The following is a 26,256-nucleotide window of genomic DNA, read 5'->3' as shown; positions in this document are numbered from 1 at the left end:
GAAACTCATGAGAGCCATGACATTATGTTCTTCACAAGTGTATGTAAACTTTTGAACACAACTGTAAATATATATATACATTGGATTGGATAACTTTATTAATTTTGTATTCAGGAAATTTCATTTTGACAGTAGCAAGAGGGTGATTAGACAGGACAGCAAAGCAAAAGCACAAAGTACAAAGGAAATCAAAGTAAATTGAATCATCAAATCATTAAGACATAAAGGCAGCAAAAACACAAAACCAGCAAGAGTGGACGGAGCTACTGCGGCCGCCGGCTGCCGCTTAAACAGCGTCATCTTGTTTGCGGTAGCTTAAACAGATACAGACTCAAAAAGACATTGTAAAGTTGGACATAAACTGGAACCACACAGGAAGTCTTCCACAAAATGGGGAACTTCTGCAGACTGTGACCGAGGTAGAGAATATGTAGAGTCACTCTTCCAAGCTTATCCGCACAGTTCCACAGTAGACGGGAGCCGAAGACAACAGCAGCAGACAATATGCAGACAACTGGAGCCTTCCCGCGGCGTGTCGTGTCAAGCCAGCTCTTCGGAGACGGCTATACAAATCCAGATCTGCCACACCCAGACTGCCACAAGGGAGAACTCACCGAGTTTTTTCGGCCGACGGAGCTGCACGTCCCGCGCTGCATCTCCGTGATCTTCTCCTACTAGTGGGCGACATCGAGAGTAACCCGGGCCCACCATGTCCATGGTGTGGCAAGGGATTTCGTCATGACCAACCTCCAATCGACTGTCCGGGTTGTCGACGCTCCTTCCACAAACGTTGCACTGGCCTGACTTGACCTAAGCAAAAGAGTCCCTTCGGGTTCTTGTGTCGGCTTTGTCGGGGGGAAACCGCCGAACCACGACATCAACCTACAGTCGCCAACGACACTCGATGCTCCGTCTGCCCACGAAAGATTCCGAGAGGAACCACCCCCATCTTCTGTCAAAATTGTCCAGACAGAAGATCCTCGCTGCAGATTATGCGGCGAGGAGGAGGAATCGTCGGAACATCTCTGGCTGCCGTGTCCGGCACTGCTCGCAGAACGACACCAACGTCAGATCGGTCAAACAATGTCAGAACTCGTCTCCCTCCCCCAAGGCAGTCTACCGCATCTGAGGACCATCCTCAGGCGGCTGAGGTGATTTAACAACAACAACAACAGCAGCAGAGCAGAACTCGACTATGTATACATACGGTAGGTCTTAACACTCAGCCATTTGTTTTGTTAAAGAGCCTTACAGCTGATGGGAGGAAGGATCTGCATAAGCGCTCCTTCCTGCAATGAGGGTGCAGCAGTCTATTGCTGAAAGAGCTTTGGAGGGACTCCACTGACTCATGCAGGGGGTGGGAGGTGCTCTTCATGATGGACATCATCCTGGTCAGCATCCTCCGCTCTCCCACTTCCTCCACAGAGTCCAAAGGACAGCCCAGAACAGAGCTGGCCCTCCTGACCAGCTTATTCAGCCTGTTCCTCTCCTCTAACAGACCACTGCATAAAACACTGTAGATGCCACCAAAGTGTCGTAAAAATAAGTAGTCAATATAATAAGTACAGTGGTTCCTCAAGATACGAGCTTAATTTGTTCCAGGAGTGAGCTCGTATGCTGATTTACTATTAACTCAAATGAACGTTTCCCGTAGAAATGGACTAAAAACAAATCAATTTGTTCCAACCATCTGAAAAAACACCAAAAACAGGATATTGGATTGGAAAGACATTTTTATTTGTTCTAATTCGCCATTTATTAACAAAGTAACAAATAAATAGTGATTTGTAGTACTGAAATGTTTGTAATGGTACTAAAATTAGATGGATTTCGCAGAGGGGACGGGGGAGTGGGGTACACCTTTTGCACGGCAACGCGCTTGTAACATAACATGAACACATTTAAATGGACTTGGAGTACGATGCAGACACACTCAAAAATATATTTAATCTAACTTTACACTAAACTTAATTCTAATTTTGTTTTAATTTTTTTTACATTGACTCTATTTGCCCCGCCTCCACCCTGACTTACAGATGCAACCTATCGAGGGTTGTTTGCTTTTGTCTTTCCTTCAAAATATTCCCAAAATGATGCACACAAATGTCCTCAAGTTTGGGTAACGCACAACCACTTGCCAACGGATAGTAGCATATACTCCTCTCGTATTAACGATCGCTCCGCCATTCGCACTGACTAATGGGGAAAAAAAATACTGAAAAAATACCACGCTCCACCCAGTGCTCATAGAGACATTACACGAGGGAGTTGCGACCTGAGAGATTACACGAGGGAGTTGCGACCAAAGAGACACTACATGAGGGAGTTGCGACCAAAGAAACATTACACGAGGGAGTTGAGACCAGAAAGACAGTGCCCATGATGTTCTTATGACCAGCTTCTCGCGTCCGCTGTGCGATAAATGCGATTCTTTTTTGTGTTTTTTTTCAATTATCGTGGCCATGGTCTATGGGGGCCCCGGCAGATGAGTGGTTAGCACGTCGGCCTCACAGTGGAGGATCTGGGTTCAAATGGGGGACAATCCACCTGTGTGGAGTTTACATTTTCGCCCTGGGAATGCATGGGTTTTTGTCAAGCACTCCGGTTTCCATTCCAAAGACATGCATGGTAGACTCGCTCTAGGTATGAGTGTGAGCGGTTATGGTCTCCTTGTGCCCTGCGATTGACCAAATTAGTATGAATTTCTTATGCAATGAACTGGATCCATTTAATTTATCAAAGACTCAAACTTCTGTGGTGCTTTTTGACAACACTCTCCTCCTCTTTATTAACTTGTTCAGTCTGTTGGGGTCTATTAGTAACTTCTGCCCTGTTATTGGTCCTAAGTGGGGTCTTACTATCCCAGTCGCAATATTCACCCCGTGCACTTCCGCCATCGCTAAAGTCACGTAAGTGTTCCACTGAATCACATTTTTCTAGGTCAGATGCAATAGTCTGCAGGCTGATGATGGACATGCGGTCTGAACCAGAGTGCTCCCGTTCCAGTTCCTCTCTCTGGCCCCAGCCGTTCTCCCGGTGCTTCTCCACCCAAAGCAGTGTTTTGTCACTGTCCACCCAATCACCTTCTACCTTACCCATTCCATCAAAGCTACACGACGGTACCTTCACTGCTAATTTAGTCTCAGCCTCAGCACCAACTGGAGAGCTACGTCCCCCACATATAGCTGATCTCCCTCTTCCTCGTTGCGCATGGATCTGCTCACTGATCTGTTCGAGGTTCCGCAGAGCCACAGAGTAACGTGTTTTTACTTTTGCTACATTCTCCTCCAGCTGTACTACTTTGGCCTTGTGTCCCTGAAAGACATAATTGGGAGAGAGAAATAAAAGAGATGCATAGTATTATTGAGTTTGATTTATTTAATAAGGGACATCACATATTAATCAACATATTCTTATTCACGTCAATGAACATATATATGTAAGATTGTAGCTTCCATCTTTAGTCTTCTGTCTAGGTTGAAGATGAACAAGGAAGGACACGTAGTATACACCAGTGGTGTGCTGTCAGGGCCTTCAAGGCCTTCTCTGCTGGCCTAAAAAAATCTGAATCACAGACTGATGTTAATTATACTGATATAATTGACGACTGACTGATATAATTTTATATTTTTAATTGAATACTAATTAAATAATTCCAAATTGTCTGTTAGCTTCCTTTCATTGCTTTTCCTTCTAGTTGTACTGCTTCCAGATGTGTTTTCATATTGAAGCATTTAACCCATCACATCAGCCCTTGTTTGTTGCCAGGGTCAAAAATCTGCTTCCAGGCCTTCCCAATCAGTTCTGCAGGCTCTCCTGCATTAAACGAGTGTCGATAAGACTGTTGCTTTAACCAATCAGAATTTGAGGCCTTCTCGCAGGCGTGGGGATACGTCATTGCCTTCGCGCAGATTTCTGACCCTGGCAACAAATAATGGCAATGAAAAACACAATGAACATCAGTCTGTGATTCCTAACCCTAATCCCAGACCAGCTGCTGTCAAGAATGGACAGTACACTAGAACTGTCAATTTACTGTTGCTCCCACAGACAATGACAACTACTAGCGGGACTTAAAGCGTCTTCAAGAAGAAGCTTCTCTATGTTTAAGAGAAGGAAGCAGAAACATGAAAACAGCCAGACAAAGTATGATTTGATGGTCCTATACATAGTTACATTATATATTCCTGCAGTTACACGGACACAAGAGAGCAGACTCAGGATCTGTAAAAGCACAACAACATGTGTTTTATTGTTTAAGTACAGGGTGACCCAAAAAGATGCGCACCCATATTTTATTCGATAAAAAAATCAATGTATACAATGTATACCAGGGAAACCCATAAACAATTGAGGAACTGAAAACTGCAATCACAGCAAAAATAAGAGCCATCCCGAAAGAGGAGTGTGTAAAAGTGATTGACAACTTTGTCAGACGAGTACAGGTTTGCTTGCAACGGAATGGTGGACATTTGGAACACATCTTGGGAAAGCCATAAATTGCCTAAAAATTGACAGAAACAGCTGAAACTCTGGTGAATGGTCTTCCATAAACTGAATAATGTGTGGTTGTAATTTGAAACAAATAGCTTTTTAATCAAAATCAAAATAGAAATTTTCATGGGTACGCATCTTTTTTGGGTCACCCTGTAAAACAGAACTTACAAATAGGAAGAATAGATTAATCTTTTATGAAAATGAACCAACCAACCTATGTTCATTACGTTATAACATTCAGATCTTAACCAGGTATTTGATTCAAGTGATGATTCCTGATCACCAGATTGATTTTTATAAAATTATTTTGTGATTCCATTGTCATTGAAATCAAGAGAGAGATTGAAGATAAATAGTTCTTATAACTACATGTATTCTTTCATTGCTTTAAAATAATGTGTATATGTATAATATATGAGTTTTTAATTATCTTTTGGTTTGGAGACAGAATTTCAGTGGAATTTAAGCTTTTACCAAACAAATTCAGTTACCATTGCAAGGGGGCCCAAAAGGAGATGGAATGGTGGTTGCTCTGTACCTGGTTATTGTAAAGAGCAAGACAAGTTCACACCTTTTTGTTCTCAACTACTGTATTTTCACGACTATACGGCGCATCAAATTTTAAGCCGCAGTGTGAGTAACGCGTGTTATTTCTGTATTTGACACACACAAAGGTCGCACCGTTAAAAAAGACGCAGCCAGGCATGGCAAAACATACACTAGCTTAAACATACACACTACACCCACACGCTAAAAATACGTATTTAAAAAGGCAACAGAAGCAAAACAGAGTTTAGTTGTACTTTATTTAGCCATTTTACAATGTACGCACGTCACCGTAACCCACAAATCCATCATAGTCCTCATTTTCTGTGTCCGAATTGAACAATTGTCCAAATGAGTCATCGAAACGCCGGGTCCCCTCTCTTCGTTCTCAGAGTCACCGTCATTGCCATATGGCTCCACAGAGATGATGCCGTTGGCAAAAGCTTGAACAACCGTGCAAGCAGACACGTTCGCCCAGGCGGCCACAATCCATTCGCAAATAGTAGCTAGCTACTAGCTAGCGTAACTAACCCAACACTGCCTGCCACCGTTCGTAAAGCTGTGTTGATGTCGCTGTCCAGGCCACAATCCATTCGCAAATAGTAGCTAGCTGGTAGCTAGCGTAACTAGCCCAACGCTGCCTGCCACCGTTCGTAAAGCTGTGTTGATGTCGAATTCCAGGCCACAATCCATTATGTCAGGCCCTAGACCAGACTGGTGGCTGGTTGCACCTGTTATCCAATCACAGGCCCAGCCCCAAATAACTCGAGCGATTCCTGGGGTGAGTCATTAGCCAGCGAAGGGTATTTGAAAGCTTTATCGGTCGCTCCGTGGTCTCTAAGCTTGGCATCGGGACTCGGGCTATAGATAGACCCCTGAAGATAACGGCTCTGGACATGTACCTTAGGAAGAGTGGAGCTATGGACGGACCCTATTCTACTCTGCCTATCCGTTGAACCACCAGCAGATGGCGTGCTTTTACGATTTTGACTGCCCGAAGGCGACTATTGTTCTGGGCCTTCCCTGGTTGAGACGGCAAAATCCAGTGATCGACTGGGGCGGACCCAAGGTGGTAGCCTGGAGCCCGGCCTGCAGCACCAAGTGTCTCCAGTCAGCCCACAACGTCACCTCCGAGGCAAGACCCCCCTGACCTTGTCCAAGGTGCTAGGATGGGCTGACACCTCCCGCCTGACCTGCCACCCGGGGGTTGCCCGCACACAGGCGGTATTGCGCCAACACTTTTTGTGGCTGACATTAACAGCAGCTACACGATCTTTCGTATCTGCCTGCCAAGTGTGCGCGCGCAACAAATCCTCCACCAAGCCGAGCTCCGGTCTACTGCTCCCACTCCAAATTCCTAGGCGTCCCAGGTCTCATATTGCAGTGGACTTCGTTACGGGCCTTCCTAAATACCAGGTGTTGGGGTTATTCTGGATGCTTGATTCAGGAAGGGGTTAGGGGTACGGTCATGAGGAGCGCAGCTGGGTTCCTGCCCACCACATCATCTGCCCATACCTCATATGGGACTTCCACCGGGGCCCCTTTGTAGGGGAGGAGTTACTGTCAGGCCCCAGACTAGACTGGTGGCTGATTGCGCCTGTCATCCAACCACAGGCCCACCCCTAATGACTCGAGGAGTATTTGAAGCCACCAGGAACATGACCATGCCGCTGGATCGTCTTATCAGTTCACTGTTAGGTACCCTCTTGCGTTTTCTTCTTGCCTGCCTTATTGATCTACTACCTCTTGTTTGCTCCCAGGATTCCGACCACGCTCTGCCCCAGGACCACGGATTACAGACACGGACTTCGCCTTCGACCTTGTACCCTCCACTCTGAACTTCACGGCTACCGACCTTCCTGCTACAACCAACGATTCGCCCATGTCGATGTCCAGGCCATAATCCATTCGCAAATAGTAGCTACTTAGTAGCTAGCAGCAGGAGTCCTTTTGTAGATCCAGCCGAAATGACGCGAGCACCAAATTAGTGAGCCCGCCGTCATACTGGATGTATTGACAAAATAACTATATCCCAGCAGTCACTGCGCAGTAAATTTATGTCTTTACGTCTTTTTGAGTCCGATTTAGCTACCGCAACCAAAATGGCGCTGTTTAAGCGGCAGCCAGGGGCAGCTCTGTCCACTCTTGCTCGTTTTGTGTTTTTGCTGTTTTTATGTCTTAATGATTTGATGATTCCATTTACTTTGATTTGCTTTGTACTTTGTGCTTTTGCTTTGCTTTTATGTCTAATCACCCTATTGCTACTGCCACAATGTAATTTCCCGAATACAGGATGAAAGAGAAAAAGTTATCCAAAATAGTAGAGTCGGGGGCTGCTTGGCGTAGTTGTGAGAGTTGTAGAGGCTGGTGTACCCTATCGACTGATTTATTTTACTTTATCGTGATAACAATATTAGTATTGGTCGATATATGAAGCGCACTGGATCATAAGGCGCCCTGTCTATTTTGGAGAAAATTTAAGACTTTTAAGTGCGCCTTATAGTCGTGAAAATACGGTAATCTCCTTGTAACAAGAGATGACTTGAGTTACACCCACTTAAAAGTGGACGTGCCTTGAGAGCATATCCCTCTCTGAGACCCAAAAGCCACTGAAGGGTGTAAGGAGAGGGGGCCCACTCTGACCCAGCCAAGATCAGGGCAGTGGTGCAGTGGCCAACCCAGAAATTGTGTGAAGACCTCAAAAAGATTCTTGGCTTTTCACATTTCTATAGGCGGTTTATGCGCAATCATACCATGAGGGCCGACACACTTGGTTGGCTTTCCTTTAGCATCTGGAAGTCCAGTAAGCCACATGAACCTTAGTGCATTGGTCTTTTTCTGCAATACAAATCTGCAGCAAGGCCTTGGTGATATCTGGCACAAGAGCGAGGGGATACATCCTGAATCTTACTAACATGTTCAAGAGATCTTGGTTAAGATTGGGCAAGTAGACAGTGAAAGTCGCACTCATTGGACGATACATCGAAAATGTTTCTCCTCTCTTATAATATGATAAGGTACCAAGTACTCTAATCTGTTGTTCTCAGGCTTTTCTGTCTCCTTAGACTTAGTAATATATACCCTCACATAATTAAATCTTCTAAACAGAGTAAGATACGCCTTTTGTTTTCTCTTCAGTTCTTCAAGAGTTTTTCAAGTGATTCTCCAATTATTTGGGAGTTCTGGGGCATCTTGTTTTCATAGTAATTCTAACTCATATCGCCCGTATTTAAATTTGATGGAAGAAATTCTGTTGTGCTTCTATGTCCCCTTCATTATTTTTGGCTTACAGTGCTGGAGATGCCAAATGACTCCATTTCCTAGGAAGCACGCAGTTAGTCTGAAATGCATGTACTTTCTTCTATGCCAATCTTCATGCATTAAGCCTCACTCATTGGTCCGCGTACTTGCTCATACAGCGTTTCAATGGCAACAAGTGAAACTGAAAGTATTTTTATTTCACCAAAAATGATTTTCAGCAGCTATCAGCACGGAAAGCTCCAGTTCTTCCTATAACAGTGCCTCTTTTTTCAGCAAATTTGTTGACTTCACCACTCTACCAAGCATCAGTAACATACAAACAGTGCATTGCCACAAAGAAAAGTTGAAGAAGTTGATTTTAAATATTTGTGTGAAAGCATTATTGGTTACCATAGCATACCTCCAGGATGTGGTTGAACTGAGCCTTTAACTCAAAGTATGGTTTGGACTTAAGGATGACTTTCTTCAATGACTTTTGGAGGCTTTGGACTTTAGCCTCAGCATCCTGACAGAGCTGCGTCACTCGCTGATGCTCATGTTCACTGCGAAAGCGCTCCTCCTCAGCCTTGTTCACCTGGTGAAAAAAATGATAAAAACTCATTATTGAGCATGGTAATACTGCACAATTTTGACAAAAACCTATTAGGATTGTCCTGAAAAATTACATATTTGCTGTTATCCTTCACCCCGAAACATGATGACAGTGACCGAAAAAGTGAAGTTGCTAGATTTGCTTAAGACGGCCAATAAGTACAGTAAGTACAGTATCACGGATATTGTAGACCAGACATGGCTGTAATAATCAAAAACCATGCCACGGCAACGCACTCGTAACAGAACAAACTAATTGAAATTAACTTGGATTAATATATACCGACACACCTAAACATATGTTTAATGTAACTTTGCATAAAATTTAATTCTAATTTTGTTTGAATTTTTTTTACCTTTGTTCTCCGTTGTTGACTCCACCCGGACATTCAGCCGGAGTTTTTAAAAGGAACACTTCAAGAGTTGTTTGTTTTGGCCTTCCCTTCAAAGTATTTCGAAAATGACGCGCACAAATGTCCTCAAAATACGATAACGCGCGACCACTTGTCAGCTTGTCAGGGTGCCTCTTTTCTACAAAATTAGAAAACTCTTGCCACTTCACTAGCATGTCTGTGAGAACCTTTGTAGCCAGGCGGCCCCCCTCTTCCACCCACTCCTCGCTACTGAGTTCCCGCAACACCTGCAAACGTTCACTCTCCTGGAGCTTGATTAAATCCTGTCATCAGTAGTTCGTGGTGCTCGGCGATTAGATCATTCACATCTGCCTCATTAACCTCCAGCCCCAAGGAATTTCCAAGTGACACGATATCATCCGTGACAACAAGCAAGCTCTGTGACACGTCGCCCACTCTTATATTTTTCAATTATTTCGCACTTAATGTTGATTATCAATGTTCGCCTTTTGTTTGAACAATTCTTCATTCCACCTGTTTGCTTTGGATCCATTGTTGTTCACTTTGTATTGTGCATTGACTATCGGGGAAAAACAACACGGGAAAATGCCAGCTCCACCCAGTGCTCGTAGATATCTGTTGTGCATGAAAGAGATGCATTTTTTTGTTCATTTCAATGGGAAACGTTCGTTCGAGTTACAAGAAGATCAACATACAAGTTCAGTTCTGGAACGAATTAAGCTTGCATGTAGAGGTACATGTTTTCGCCCCTGTACAGAAATACAAATACACAAGTAAAATTATCAAGAAATGTATTTATGAAAATATTACAATTATTAGCATATGAAAGTACTGTAATGGATTAATATATATATATATATATATATATATATATATATATATATATATATATATATATATATATAGATAGATAGATAGATAGATAGATAGATAGATAGATAGATAGATAGATAGATAGATAGATAGATAGATAGATAGATAGATAGATAGATAGATAGATAGATAGATAGATAGATAGATAGATAGATAGATAGATAGATAGATAGATAGATAGATAGATAGATAGATAGATAGATAGATAGATAGATAGATAGATAGATAGATAGATAGATAGATAGATATATATATATATATATATATATATATATATATATATATATATATATATATATATATATATATATATATATACATACAGTATTCCCTCGCTTATCGCAGTTAATGGGAACCGGGCCCCCCGCAATAGCTGCATTTCCGCGAAGTAGGCGTGCCCCTTCAAAAATGCTTAAAGAAACGTATAACACGTGCACAACAGCACCACCAAGCAAAAACATCATAGTAGTCCGGATGGAGGATCTTCTGCAGTTTTTTTGCACGTAAGAAACATCGTTATTGGGAGTTGTGAACATTGTTTTTTTGGGCGGTGAAGATGCGCCTGTAAACAGCCATGACGTCATCAATGCAATTCCTCAACTCTCACCATGTTATTATATCTTTGGCCTTTTTTGATGCATTTACTAATTCTTATTGAATATTTTGTTTCCACCTCTTGTTCAATGATGTCATTTATAATTTTAACTTAAAATATCTTTAAATTTAGTATTTATTTTTTTCCTGAAAAAAATCTGCGAAGCTCTGAGTCCGCAATAGCTGAAGCGCGAAGTAGCGAGGGAACACTGTACACACACACACACGCGATATTCAAGGGATTAATGTACTTGCCTGACTTAGTCCTGGAAGGGGAGCCCCTTTCAGCAAAGTACAGCTTCGCATTCGTGATGAAACAGTTGTTAAAGGCTTTCATGAACCAGGCTTTCCGGTTGCTCATCCACGATAAAGGCAGGAACGCTTTGTTCTTAGTTGTATGGAGTTCATTTTGTCTTCTTATGGCCATGTCTGGTCTACATTATCACGATATTCAAGGGATTACTGTACGGTTCTTGCCTGACTAAGCGTGGGATCAAAATATGTCAGGTAACAATACGATCTAAAAAACAACATCGTCTGTTATAAATCTCATTCTGCTTGTATAATGACAATAAAAACATTTGATTCGATTCAATAAATGAATCAGTCTAAACAAGCTTTGTTCATGTTTTTCAAAGCATGGTCGAACTTGATTAAGAATTTACCATGAGACCAGCAAGCAGCATCCCCACACATGAAGAGCATTTGTATGAACCTTAGCACATTCAATTGATTTTCATCCTCTTAAAAATAAACTTGTCGCTACCTGTTCCGGCCGGAGCCGGATAGCCGGGCAGACCTCGCTCGCCGCAGGATTTCCGGCTTCGGCTCACTATAGCTCCGCTTCTCAGCCATGTCCTCGCTACGCAGGCAGGAGGCGGCGCGTCCGCGCTGGCCTCGGCTCGCTGTAGGTCTGCTTTTCTACCACCTCCTTACTACGAAGCGGGCGATGGCTGTCATTTTTATCTGAATAGAGAGCCTTCTGAGCGGCCATGAGCCCCAGTGAGGGTGGATATTTAGCAGAAATGCGAGCCCCGTGCGACGTTAGGCCGTGGCGCTTATTTGAAAATAAAACTTCTCGGCGAATTCGATGGCAGAGAGCATTATCAAAGGGCAATTTTTTTTTCGAAATGTAAGCTCAGGGCGAGGCAATGCCGGACGCAATCGGCCTTGTCCGAAAATAAAGCACTTTGGCCGGCGAGGATGGCAGGACGTTGAGGTGGAAGTTGAGATTCCATTTCAGTCCGAGCAGTGGGCTGACGTTGTTGCACTAAACCGAAAATTATTATTATTTCTTTTTTAAAGTTCATAGAAATGTGAAAATCCACACCGAAACTCGTAACAAGAAGCCACTCTTGCTACTAGAACTGAGCACTGAAGAATGTATTTTTTATTTTTTTGATACGGTTGACCCTACTTTTGCGGTTTTTCGATTATCGCGGCCATGTCTGGTCCACATTACCCGCGATCCAATGGATTACTGTATTTGTGTTACGTCCTTGTCGTCAAATGACGTGGTGGGGATACAAGGAATAAGACCCAATCGCAGGGAAGCAGGCGAGGGAAGTGGTGTCCAAACGAAAACTTTAATAACTTAAGCAGTAGGCAAGGAAAGTAACAAAAGACTTGGCGAGAAATAACGAAAATCAAACCTGAACTGGGAAAATACGGGGAAACAAGTAACGAAGCAACTTGGAACATGGAACGAGACAACGTGGGAACATGACATGGCAAATCAACAGTATAATCCGATAATGACAAAAGAATTACTGGAGTTTAAATAGGCAAAACAGAAACTAATTCACAATGATGCGCAGCTGCGCAAGAGCAAGATAGAAGGGACAAACAAGAGTAGGGAAACGGACATAAAATCACACGGAGAAAGCAATGAAATGTGTGTACATACATAACAACAGGAACATGAAGTGAGACAGATACTGTAGACTGTGGACACCCGGAAGACTGCTGGCCCTGACAGAGTACATGGGAAGGTGCTAAAAGCCTGTGCTGACCAGCTGTCTGGGGTTTTCACAAAGATTTTCAATTGTTCCCTGCAACAATCCATCATCCCTTCCTGCCTGAAATATGCCACCATTATCGCTGTCACGACAAAGCAAACCATTGACTTTGAAAAGTTGGTCGCCCCCCACATCAGGGACACAATCCCTCTCTCAATTGACCCTCACCAGTTTGCTTATAGAGCAAACAGGTCCACTGAGAACGCCATCGCCGTAGTTCTACACACAGCACTGTGCCACCTGGAGCACCAGACAAAGTATGTGAGGATGCTTTTCATTGACTATAGCTCAGCTTCAACACTATAACACCAGACATTCTGGCTGGCAAACTCTCCCACCTTGGACTATCCTCTTCCATCTTCTGCTGGATTAAGAATTTCTTAATCAACCATTCACAAACTGTCAGACTTGGTTCCCACCTCTCTTCCTCCATTACACTGAGCACTAGCTCCCCCCAATCGCAGGAGGGATGAGTCTGCCTACAGAGATGAGGTCAACAAACTGTCTTTGTGGTGTTTGGTGAACAATCTCACACTAAACACCACGAAAGCTAAATAAATAATCCTGGACTTTCGCAAACGCAGCACAGATCTGGCCCCACTCCTCATAAATGGAGTATGCGTAGACAGGGTCCAGTCCGTCAAATTTCTGGGGCTCCACATCACGGAAAAGCTTTCCTGGTCTACCAACGCCACGGCAGTGGTGAAGAAGACCCAGAAGCATTAAAGTGACTGACCTGAGAGTAATCGGGAGGAACAACTTAATAATAGTACTAATAATAATAATCGGACATAGGCCTTGTCGTCATCATTAACAACACAAGCCTACTTGTCATCACACCCAGAAATTGCGCGTGACGAAATTGGTAGTGCTTCTCCAACGGGTGCGTTTACTCGGCAAAAAAACGAAATAAGTGATAGTTACAGACTAGTAATTTGGCATTCTGTCTCGCATTATACACAAGGCTTTTGAAGTCACCTGGGATAGCCTCTGGCAACCCCCACTAACCTTTACAAGTATGTGAGGTACGAAAGATGAATGAAATACTGCACATATTTTTACTCAATGCCTTCGGATGTACCTTAGCAGTAGCGTGATTGAGCATCTCCTGCCAGGTTGGATCCATAGTGTTCCTGTCAGCCGACAGGCCTTGTTCTGCCACGTACACCATCTCCCTGGCAGCAGTGTGCATGGACACCGCCCTTTCATACCTTAGAGCAGCTTTCTGGGTCTCTTGTTGTGCCTGAAATGATACACACCCGGTCATTTATATTATAAGCATATTTATTGCCCGGTGTTTGTCTGCCAAAAAAGGCGTGGATCAAAGAATTACAGTGTTCCCCCGTTACTTTGCGGTTCAGCTATCGCAGATTTTTTGGGGAAAAAAATAAAATAAAAAATACAAATATTACATTGAAACAACATATTTTACAGTTTTTTTTGTTCTAACATGAATTTCACTCTCTCTACCCGTATTCTATATGGTGTACTGTATACAGGGGGGTAAAAAATAAATAAAAATAAATAAATAAATAAAAATAAATTTTGGAATTGAATTCAAATTAGGCATTTTTGAAGGGGAATCCCTACTTCGCGGAAATGCACTTATCGCGGGTGGTCCCGGTCCCCATTAACCGCGATAAGCGAGGGAACACTGTACTACAAAAAATGCAATCCAGTACGCGTACTGTTTTTTTTTTTAACTATTTGACATTCAGTCCATTTGCTAACCACACAATTACTGTATTAACTCTTTAAGATAAAACTATGAAAATATAAAAGTCCTGACGGCCCAGCGGGATGAGTGGTTAACGCATCGGCCTCAGAGTAGTCTTTGGTTAAAATCCAGGTCACGTCCACCTGTGTGGAGTTTGCATGTTCTCCCCGGGTCTGCGTGGGTTTCCTCCGGGGACTCTGATTTCCGCCCATATTCCTAAACATGCATGGTAGGCTGATTGGACACTCTAAATTGCTCCTAGGTATGAGTGTGAGTGTGCATGGTTGTCCGTCTCCTCGTGCCCTGTGATCGGCTGGCCACCGATTCAGGGCGTCCCCCGCCTCTGGCCCGGAGTCAACTGGGGTAGGCTCCAGCACCACCCGTGACTCTAATGAGGATGAAGTGGTTCAGAAAATTAGATGAGATGAATATAAAAGTCAAACTTAAATTAATAAATTCCTGGATGGGGTAAAAGTAAAGACTTTTTCAACAACTCTGATTATTTTGAATGGATAAAAAATAATGAGTAAATGAAATAAGTAACGTGTTGTCATGTCAGTGCAAGGCGTGTCAGGGCCGACAGTCCATCACAATCCCGGCGCAATGATGCCAATGTCAACTCTGTGCGCATCAGAACCAGAATATTCCAAAGAATTTTAAATAATTCTAGAGAGAATAGAGCGTTTTCTAAGGCCGAAGGAATCTAAAAATTAAGAAGAATTATGATAAAATTCCATTTTCAAACTATTCCGCTCACTTTCATTAACAGATTTGTTTCATTACCAACAGCAATCATTTGAGAGTCAAATGTTCTCACAATTCATCAGACCAATTAATCACAACTTTTCACTGACAATACAATCATTGGAACCACTACAAAATTGGACACAAACCTCTTTGGCCAGTCTTCGAGCTTCGTAGTAAGGTCGTGCTTTCTCAATGCATGCACCAAGTTGCGATCCCTGAGCATTCAGCTTCCTGGCAGAATCTGTGAGGATCTTTCTGTAGCCAGATCTCACATCCTAAAGCGAAAATACATAAGAAACCTCATATAAAATTTTATTAAAAAGTCAGTGAAAACTCGAATATATTATCAGTTTAACAGTACAGCAAATCAATGAATTCATAGTGTAGATATAAAAACCTTCTTACATCTAGATTAAGCTCCAGCTTGTTGATCTCATCACTGGCCTGGTTGAGGTGCTCTAATTCTGCCTGGGAAACAGGAAGCAATAAATATAAAAATACACTCTTATTGTAGAATTTTACAGTTAATGTGGTACATTCACGGTACGTGAGCGCAGCATTGTCTTGACCTGTTAACTAGGCTTCCATTAGCAGGTTTGATGGTCAGTCACAAACATCTAGTATCGCAAAAAATAAAAAAGTATCATCCATTACTTGCTTTGCAGGGCTCATCGCTCATTTTCTCCCACTTATGTGAGGTCACGTCGCTGGAGCTTCAGCAGATGGACTGACCTGGATTAGAACCCAGGACCCCAGAGACGAGAGGCTGGCGTAATAACCACTCAACCCACCAGGCCGCCACATTTAATCTGAATCTGTCTATTAGTTTTTACTTAATTTTACATCCATCACTGCGCTACAAACACCAGACACGAATGCGACAACACATGGTGTTTACACTGTAAACTGGCCGTCCTGTTGGCTATTTTTTCCCCAAAAATGATTTTCTGTAACAGTTTAAGTCTAACTTTGGACTGCCAGGCAAATTTGGGGCTCAGAGGCTAAGCAAGAGTGAGGAGAGAAGAGGGCAAAAGAGAGAAAGTTCAATTGTTTAGACCAGGGGTGTCAAACATACGGCCTGCGGGCCGGATCCGGCCCGTCTGGTTGTTTGGTACGGCCCGGGGAAGAAAGCTGCATTGTATAAAAAAATATGAATTTTCTTTAAAATTTGTAGTTCTTGTATTATTCGCGAGGGGGCGCAATGTTTTAGTACGTGCAGACAACATGAATTGACATTTATGTATGTTCTCATGTTATTCTCTTGTTCATAATATATTGTTCATAATGTAAAAGGAAAATTCTGTCAATAAACATTTTGATAATTTACTCATTTTTTGCACTAATTATTAGTATTAGTGACTAATACGAAGGAAAAAGTGGGCTTATTGTTAGTTCTATGTAATTTTGCAATGAGTTTACTGGTCCGACCCGCTTGATCCTAAATTAAGCTGTATTCGGCCCGCAGACAAAAGGGAGTTTGACACCCCTGGTTCAGTCTGTTGCGGTAACCTGCCATCATGATGATAGCGCTAGTAGCAATGTATTTTTGTCCAGCAAATCCACCCTTCGAATTCAACTTGTGTAATGTGTACATTTGGGAACCCTGTGAGACACTAGCTACGTTAGGAACACTTATAAAAACGTGCTGACCTATCAAACTGCACTGACTACTACAAAAACAACCCAAACGAAACAACCTGAACTGCCACCAGGAAAATGTGAGGTAGGCAACAAAGCACATTCCATTACAGACATGGCTTTGTAATACTGTACAGTCGAGTAATAGTCTTGTGAACTGCGTTGTAGAATGGTATCTTAATACTCCTCAACAGTCGGGTTTACTCAATTTTGTTGGCAGGATTTTACACATTCGCCGCTGTGTCATCAACTTCCCCCTACCTCCCCTGTCGACCATCCATAAATCCATGTGTCCCGGCTTCCACCTTTTCAAGGACCATAACAGCTAAGGCAAACAGACTGAAGGACAGTTTCTTACCAAGAGCCGTCATTATACTCAACTCGGGTTCTGCACCTAGGAGGATCTAATACTTATCTTGTACTTGCACTGAACTCCATAGGCTGCTAAACACCGGACCGGAGCTGGGGCCGCAAGGTGGTCGAGATGCCTGTCATGGCGGCAACCCCAGAACTTGATGGTGGACACCGGCAGCACGCGCCTCTGGTCGTCTCTGAGGCAAAAACCTGGGCATTCAGTGAGGCCAATCACTTCCGGGTTGCCTCAAGGAAATTTTGGTCCACCATCCGATGTCTCACAAGAGGGAAGCAGTGCATCATCAAAACAGTGTATAGTAGGAATGCTGCTCTGCTGACCTCTACTCGGGATGTTGTGAATCGGTGGACCGAATGCTTGAAGACCCTCAATTCCATCGACACGCCTTCCTATGAAGAAGCAGAGCCGGTGGACTCGGGGGCGGTCTCTCTTATCTCTGGGGTTGAAATCAGCGAGGTGGTTAAAAAGCTCCTCGATGGCAAGGCCCCGGGGGTGAATGAGATCCGCCCGGAGTTTCTAAAGGCTCTGGATGTTATAGGGCTGTTTGTGTTGACACGGCCCAGTAACTCTGGATTGGCAGACCGGGGTTATGGTTCCCCTTTTTAAAAAGGGGGACCGGATGATGTGTTCCAATTAACCGGGATTTATACACCTCAGCCTATTCAGGTCTATTCTGGGGCACTGGAGAGGAGGGTCCACCAGGAGGTCGAATCACAGATTCAGGAGGAGCAGTGTAATTTTCGTCTTGGCCATGGAACCGTGGATCTACACCCTCAGCAGGGTCATGGGAGTTCGACCAACCAGTTTTCATGTGCTTTGTGGACTTGGAGAAGGCGTTGGACCGTGTCCCCCAGGTAGTCTTCTGTGGGTACTCCGGGAGTATGGGGTTCCGGAACCCCTGATACGCGGGGTCCAGTCTATTTATGAAGGGAATCAGAGTCTGGTCTGCGTAGCCAGCAGTAAGTTGGATCTGTTTCCAGTGGGGGTTGGCTTCCTCCAGGGCTGTCCTATGTCACCAATTCTGTTCATCACTTAATGGACAGAATATCTAGGCGCAGCCGTGGTGTTGAGGGGGTCCAGTTTGGTCGCCTCAGTATTGCATACCTTTTTGCAGATGTGGTTCCGTTGGCTTTATCAGGCTGTGATCTCCAAGTCTCACTGGAACGATTCGCAACCGTGTGTGAAGCGGTCGGGATGAGAATCAGCACCTTCAAATCTAAGACAATGGTCCTCAGTCAGAAAAAAATGGCATACCATCTCTCTCTCTCTGGGTCAGGGATCAGGTCCTTCTCCAGGTGGAGTTTAAGTATCTTGGGGCCCTGTTCACGAGTGAGGGAATAATGGAGTGGGAGATCAACAGGTGGATCGGTAGGCGTCTGCAGTGATGCGGACTCTGCACCCAGTCCGTCGTGGTGAAGAAGGAGTTGAGCCAAAAGGTGAAGCTCTCTATTTACCGGTCGGTCTACGTTCCCACCCCGCTCCCGGATACAAGCGGCTGAAACCACTTATTCATGTTGACCACTCATCTATGTTGACTTCTTATGTATGTTGACTACTTATTTATGTTGTTGATGGCTCATTATGTTGAATACTTATTTCTTATTTCTTAATAATTTATTTATAAGTTATTGATATACCTAATAGATTTGTTTGTTGTTATTTGTGAACTTTTTGGTGAAGCTTAAATCTCATTATACTTGTATAGTTACAATAAAAACAAAAATAAAATTCAATTCAATTCTTCTCTAAAAAAATCTGATTAGGTATATCAACATCAAATACATTTTAAATGTATTTCAACATCTATTTCATCACAGCGACCTTTTGTCGCCAAATGTTGAAATAGGCAGTTCCAGAATATCTGGTAATGTATATGGTTCATGTAACGTAAAAATAAGTACTATGACAACATTAATATCTGTGAAATATATTTGTATTCTTATATTTAGTCTTGCACCCTTTTTTACTATAATGTATTAAAAGTTATTAGAATAGAATTTAATTTAGACCTATTGGTTAAAATGTGCACTACACCTTTTGCACTCCACCGCCTTCATTTGTACTAAAGCCCCCCATTTTTATGACTTGTCTTATCTCTAATAAAACCACCGTTGAAGCAGCTTTTCGGTGGGAGATATTTTCGAGGAGCTTGGAGAGTAGTCACACTCTCGGGCCTCTGAATTGTCCACTCCCCCTCCTCTGCAGATGCGGCCTTAACTTTCATTCTATCTGCCTCAGTGTGTGTTCCTGTGTTCGAGTTTATTTAAGTATTGGCCAGTAGCCCCAACAATATCATATTTCTACAACCTATTTTCGCAATATTACTTCAATCACCTGACATTACACAAAAAGCGGTTTTGTATCACCAAGAGTTGAAGCTCGTCAAAGCAAACAACTTTGGGTTAGCGTAACATAAAAATAAGCAACACGACTTTAATGTCATCCATCTGTCCGTCTGTCCATCTTCCGAATCGCTTTATCCTCACTAGGGTAACAGGGAGTACTGGAGCCAATCCCAGCTGACTTTAGGCAGAAGACGGGGGACACCCTGAATTTGTGGCCAACCAATCACAGGGCACGAGGAAACGGAAAACCATTAACCCTCACACTCATACCTAGGAGCAATTTAGAGTGTCCTACCAGCCTACCATCCATGTCTTTGGAATGTGAGAGGAAACCAGAGTACCCAGATAAAAAGAAAAAAAACATGCAAGCCCAGGGAGACCAGGGAAGCTCCACACAGGAGGACCAATTTGGGATCAAACCCAAGACCACAGAATTGTGAGGCAGGTCCAATAACCACCCACCCACTGGGCCACCGTACTTTAATGTCAGAGTATTACAAAATTTCTCTGTAATTTATCATTTTAATTTTGTAATGCCATAATGTATGACTGCTTGGCAGATAATTTCCCACAACACACAGGTTGGGAAAAACTGAAATAGACAATCTAAAAAAACAAATCATGATAAAATTAAAAATATGGTTTTATTCTTTCTAAAATCAAGAAACAATATTTTTTTCTTAACGCCGACCCCTGAATTTTGTGCTTAGGATGGGCCAAATAATTGTCAATGCTTTTAAAAATATGCATGAAGCGAATTCCCACCACCTGTGCTTTGTGACCAATCGGCTAACAGAAGACTGACATAAAAGTAGGACAATTAAAAATCCTAGTTATCTCATAGGTCAAGGTACTGTTGTTATAGAATGACTGAAGACAACATTGCGGATTGATCTTTTATTTTTCTTTTGAATGTTCTTGTTTGCAAGTGTACCTCTAAGTTTATGCTTGTACTTTCCCCACAGCACAAAATGTTCTTTATATTTTCACCGTCTGACTGCTATGTTCACACCGGTGTTATCAATTAAGTGGAATCTTTACTCATCTTGAATAGAATCTTGCCAAAAAGTATTTTTAAAAAGAAAAATCCAGACTCACACAGATCCGTAAGTATTTTTGGTCTTATGGTCTTATTTTCTGGACCACTTTATGCTCATTAGGGTCGCGGGGGCGCCGGAGCCTATCCCAGCTGTCTCCGAGCCAGAGGCAGGGAATCGGTGGCCGGTCGATCGCAGGGCACGAGGAGACGGACAACCATGCACACTCCCACCTATCTAAGGGCGATTTAGAGTGTCCAATCAGCCTACCATGTATGTTTTTGGAATGTGGGAGGAAACCGAAGTACCCAGAGGAAACCCACGCAGGCACGGAGGAGAATATGCAAACTCCACAAAGGTGGATGTTGGGTTTATTCTGTATTACTATTATAAATATAGCTGTATTAAGTCATTTCTTTGTTAAATCATTCTCTTATTATTCTCAAAGTGTTGCGAGGTCACGAATAACCGCCTAGTCCACTCTCACATGGACTTCTCCAAGGATTGTTGACGCTACATCCACATACCCAGTATCGGGCTGAGAGGGTTGTTGATCGGGCAAGGACTCGATATCTGCCATTTCCAGCAACGGAGCCCATAACAAAGATATTGTTTCTGCCACGTCCATAACACTCGTGATGCACTTCAGGTTTTTCTTTATGTAATTATTATATGATTCTTAGGTCAAGGAAGGCATAATTGTTCTAATCTAAATGTTGTTAGGTCTAGTCTCCTGTTTTTGTTATTGGTGAAATACTTTGATTGTTATTGTAGTTCCAGATGTTGTTTTTACTCATACGTGATGGAATGATCAACAACTCTGTAAATTGTTTTGATTCATGGCAATAAGAGTCGTACGAAAATGTCTATTCGATGAGACGTTCGGAAGTTGTAGGAGAAACTCTGGCTTGCTGAATCTCCCCTCTGAGGTTTTACCTGTTATCCATTCTATTTAATTAAATGTCAATAATTGAATAAGATGTCTGCCAGCAGTTATTGATAATTACGGACGAAGGAAATTATTAATGAACCTAACAGTGGACGTGACCTGATTTTGAACCCAGGACCCTAGAGCTGTGAGGCCGACTCGCTCCACCGGGCCGTCCTCCATAAATGTACAAAAACATTTATGTAACATTCCCATGAACTTTCTTAAAAGGTTGATATCACAAGAGTGATGGAGCCGAAATCAATGTAAAACACTATTTTAATGTTTTTGTGAATAACATAATTCCTTGAAATAGTGCTAAAAAAAGCACTGTAAAAAAATTATTCATCCAAAATACTACTGAAATCAACGCTTCCCATAGAAATGGCATACAATCGATGCTCCCTCTAAGCTGCACGCGTGCGCAATTGCGCACTACTTTCGTCTTCTCTGCGCAGCAGCAATCATATGGCACGCAGTAAATACAATCCAAACATTTTTTTCTACCCCTTTCCCCATGATGGCACCGTTTACGCGGCAGCCAGTGGCAGTAGCTCTGTCGACTCTTATGTTTTTCGTGTTTTACAGCATGGTTTACATGAAAAAATAGAGGGAACATTGACATGCACCTGCTTATGGCATGTGTGATACTGGTGTGCCCATAGCGAGCAATGATGATGTCGCTCACACTTGTACTCAGTGCGCTCAGGGAGGTTGTCTTTCTTCCCAGACCAACAAAAAATCAGAAGGAACATTGCATAAAATTAATAAGTTCCCACCCTCTGAAAAAAAAACACAAAACCGGATATTACAATGGAAATTTATTTGTTCTAATTCACCATCACCACATAGTAACAAATAAATTAATTGAGGTATTTTTTAATACAACAAGGACTTCACAGATGTTTCGCGGATGGGAGAGAGAGAGGGAGAGAGACTTGTCGGATGTGCTCGTAAAGTAACAAAAACTTGAAATTTAACTTAAATGAACTTAGATTCCTAGACACACACATTAATCTTACTTTACACTAAATTTAAACCTTCTTGTGCAATAGTCGAGGCAAAGAGGTTAATGTATTCCAACGCAACTTTCGAGGAAAGCCTCCTGCTTCTCCATACGTATTGGCGAGCCAGTTCATTCATGCGTACACTCATGTTTTTTTTATTATTTTGTGCTTAATATCGATTCATCATATGGCTTTTCTTCGCACTATCCTTCATTGCACCGGCTTGCTTTGGACCCATTGTGTTTCCCTTAATTCTGAACTGATTAACGCCTACCTATTAATGCTACCTGATGTCAAGCTCCAGCGGATATTTTTCTCAATGGAGGGACTCTGAAGATGAGGACGGCGGTGAGCTAATTGATTTTTTTGTCGGAGTTTCGGACAGTGATTTTCTAGACCAATTCAGGTGAGCTTTTCTTTGCAGAACTCTGCCGATCCATAGTAATATTGTTTACCTGTAAATGTACCCAACGCGGGGGGAAAAAAGCGACTCAAGTCTGCCCAGTGGTCGTAGAAATATTTTATACATGAAAGAGATGCAAAACAGGCAGTGCCATGGCCACCTGGCTTGGTCTCATCACAAAATTTTGATCGTATCTCGGGTGAATTATTCGATCAAAAATTTCGTCGTAAGACAAGAATGTCGTATGGTGGAGCAGTCGTATAACAAGGTTCGACTGTTTATCTAAATGGATGGTGGCCTGTTGGCGCGAGTGGTTAGTGCATCAGCCTCACAGCTATGGGGTCTTTGGTTCAAATCCAAATCACGGTCACCTGTGTGGAGTTTGTGTGTTTTCCTCCAGGTACTCTAGTTTCCTCCCACATTCCACAAACATGCATGGTACTATGAAGACCCGAATAATAGTAGGCACTGGAATAAAAGTAGGGAGTGGAAAATTCCAAATTAATTAATAATAGTAGGCACTGGAATAATACTAGGCAGTGGAAAATTCCAAAAATAATGAACATTAGTGGTAGTAGTAGTAGTACTATTATTCCGGTGCCTACTATTATTAATTTATTTGGAATTTTCCCCTCCCTACTATTATTCCAGTGCCTACTATTATTCAAGTCTTCATAATAGGCTGATTGGACACTAAATTTCCCATAAGTATGAGTGTGAGCATGAATGGTTGTTTGTCTCCTTGTTACCTGCGATTGGCTGGCCACCAATTCAGGGTGCCCGCTGCCTCTGGCCCGAAGTCACCTCGGAAAGGCTCCAGCAGGTCCGGTGATCATAGTGAGGATAAAGCGGTTTGGAAAATGAGATAAAAATGTCTTATTTGTTTTTAATGGGCCCTGATGAATCTGAGTCTGTTTCAAAAGAGAATAAAATATGAGAATCATGAAATAAGGAAAAGAGCCCAAGTATATATTTAATATGTTAAGAAGCAAAGAGCCGCATTCATTTCATGTTGTTGCCACCTTGTACTACACTATGAGTACAGGTTAGTAAACTGGGTACAGTTTATTAAGAAGTAATAAGGAAAACAAGCACATGGCATTGTGGGTACGATGTCAAGACCCAATGCTAAAAGGTTATTGTTTAACAAATTAGGTAAGCGAACGGGCTTTATTTGTATCGTACATCCTACCTGAATTCTTGGATCCAGTTCTTCCTCATACTTGCCAACATCATCTTCTCCCTTCATCAACTGAGACTCCGCATTTCCACCACACTTGGGCTTGGGCTCGGAATCTGGTTCCTTATCCATACATTTGGCTGTTCTTCTCTACTTTTTCGCCCTAATACCACTGTCCACCCGCTAACACCGTTTGCTTCTTCCCCCGGTGTCACCGCACTCTGCGGTCAAGTGAGCCACAGTTTCTCTTTCCGTAGTCAGGCCAGCCGTGCTTTAATTTCCGTTGCCCTCTTTTTTCAGGTTTTACTGTAAAGAGAGAGGACGCGCGCATGAACGGAGAAAAAAAGATGATGACGTCACCGCTGAATCTCAGTCAGGCGCTTCGGTCAGTGGATTTCTACTCCCTCATTCGAATTGTAAATGTAAAGATGTCATATTGACAAATATACGTAACTCTTTAAATAAATAAAATAAAATTACGCCTTTGATTTTATTCTGTACATTGAAGGAAATCCCAGGGATGACGTCCCCATGCATTTCAAGCACAGTGTAATTCATAACTGGAGTGTGTCGTTGAAAAATCAAAAGCTTTACAATAAATGGGAGGTAATTAGCCATCAATTGTGTTGATTTTGGTTTAATGGGTCAAATGACTTCACACTGTTTAATAGCTTCCTTTCATTGCTTTTCCCCCTGGTTGCACTGCTTCCAGATGTGTTTTCATATTGAAGCATTTAACCAATCACATTTGAGCCATTATTTGTTGCCAGGGTCAGAAATCTGCCTCAAGGTCGTCACAATCAGTTCTGCGGGCTCTGCTGCATTAAACAAGCGTTGATAAGACTGTTGCTTTAACCAATTAGATTTCGAGTTGGCAACACCACAATGCCTTGTCGCAAGCGTAGGGACGTTGGGCGCAACTAATAACAGTAATAGATTAATAATGAACTAATTCATAAATGAAAAAGCTAACAATGTAATAAAACAATTGAAAATTATTTTTATTCACATAAAAGACAACTCCATTCTTCTTTTCTTGCTTTCAGTTTCTTCCTTTGTCAGATCGAAACAATGTTCATGGAACCACCTGTCACACTTGTCACACTTGATCTGTAGAATGATAGGTTCCAATAAAAAAAACTTCTCAACTTCAAATTAATTATGCAACACACAATCAACTGTTGTTGTCAAGAAAATTCTAATTGCCATGTTTTGAATGTTTATGTTGTTTTAAGTTTTACTAACCCAATCAATGGCTGGAGTCCCTTTTCTTTATGTTGTTTATGACTCATGTTGACTACTTATTTCTTATTTATTAATAATTTATTTGTAAGTTATTGATATACATAATTATTTTTTATTTGTTATTTGGGGCTTTATTGCAGAGCACCTAGCACAGGTGCTTTCATTGTCAAAAACTGATTTTAAAAAATCTTGTTATTAGTAATTTATGGCATTCACACACATCTAGCCATTACTCACATAGAAGCATTGTGGGATGAACGCACAGATAGACTCCATCTTGTGTATACAGAGCTGCTCAAAGGATGTTGGTGCCTCTAAGGTCATTATAGGACATAGTGTCACCAGGTAACATGGGCTAAAGAAGGGTAAAATGACTGTAATGGTACAGACGATTAAGACGGAGCAGAAGTAACAGTGGTGGAGGCTCAACCGTTGACATGAGATTCAGCCAGAAGACTAGAATACATCAGCATAGTTTCATCAGGCAGTACTGAGGTTGTCTTCTGGAAGAAAAGAGGACAGGGAGACCTGGTTGTTCAACCAAGATGTGTAGAGAAGAATACACATTAGCTAAGAAGATAAGGGACGTTGACAGCACAGGCGTGAGTAGAAAAAAGTACAGGAAGACGAAACGTAAGGTAAAAATAGAGGTGACAAGCAGAGGCCTGTCGGATCCTAATTTCTGAATTTCTTTTCTAAGCGTGTAAACTCAAGCTTTGAGCATTTGCAATATTGCAATTATTGCATTGTTGCATTATTGATGAGTATGCCTGGCCAAAAAAAGGTTAACTGCTTTCTTGCGGTAATTTTAAGCATTACATTCTGCAGATTTGAAAAATCAATGGATTCTTCAGTGAACACTGCGGTGCTTCCGCTTAGTCA

General features: G+C 42.3%; 1 protein-coding gene across 1 annotated transcript; it reads right to left on the bottom strand.

The window, feature by feature from the left end:
* Nucleotides 1-1,715: 1,715 nt before the first annotated feature.
* On the bottom strand, nt 1,716-24,437 carry sh3bp5lb (SH3-binding domain protein 5-like, b). The gene is made up of 6 exons (XM_077743676.1): nt 24,142-24,437; nt 15,624-15,686; nt 15,365-15,493; nt 13,836-13,997; nt 8,705-8,878; nt 1,716-3,315 (listed from the first exon to the last, which is right to left on the bottom strand). The coding sequence occupies exons 1-6, from the start codon at nt 24,259-24,261 to the stop codon at nt 2,737-2,739; spliced, it is 1,227 nt and encodes a 408-aa protein (XP_077599802.1). The 5' UTR covers nt 24,262-24,437; the 3' UTR covers nt 1,716-2,736.
* Between the last annotated feature and the right edge of the window lie 1,819 nt (nt 24,438-26,256).

This window comes from Stigmatopora nigra, chromosome 21 (genome assembly GCF_051989575.1).
Source record: "Stigmatopora nigra isolate UIUO_SnigA chromosome 21, RoL_Snig_1.1, whole genome shotgun sequence".
In the NCBI taxonomy this organism is placed as follows: Eukaryota; Metazoa; Chordata; class Actinopteri; order Syngnathiformes; family Syngnathidae; genus Stigmatopora; species Stigmatopora nigra.
Note: the sequence above shows the minus strand (reverse complement) of the source record. Positions and strands in the feature narration are given on the sequence as shown.

Excerpts from the sequence above, each read along its gene's own strand:
- sh3bp5lb (XM_077743676.1), bottom strand. The coding sequence starts at position 24,261 with ATGGATAAGGAACCAGATTCCGAGCCCAAGCCCAAGTGTGGTGGAAAT. Across the intron at positions 8,879-13,835 it reads TCAATCACGCTACTGCTAAG|GTGAACAAGGCTGAGGAGGA; the intron begins GTACATCCGAAG and ends TTTTTTCACCAG. Across the intron at positions 3,316-8,704 it reads AGTTCAACCACATCCTGGAG|GGACACAAGGCCAAAGTAGT; the intron begins GTATGCTATGGT and ends TATGTCTTTCAG.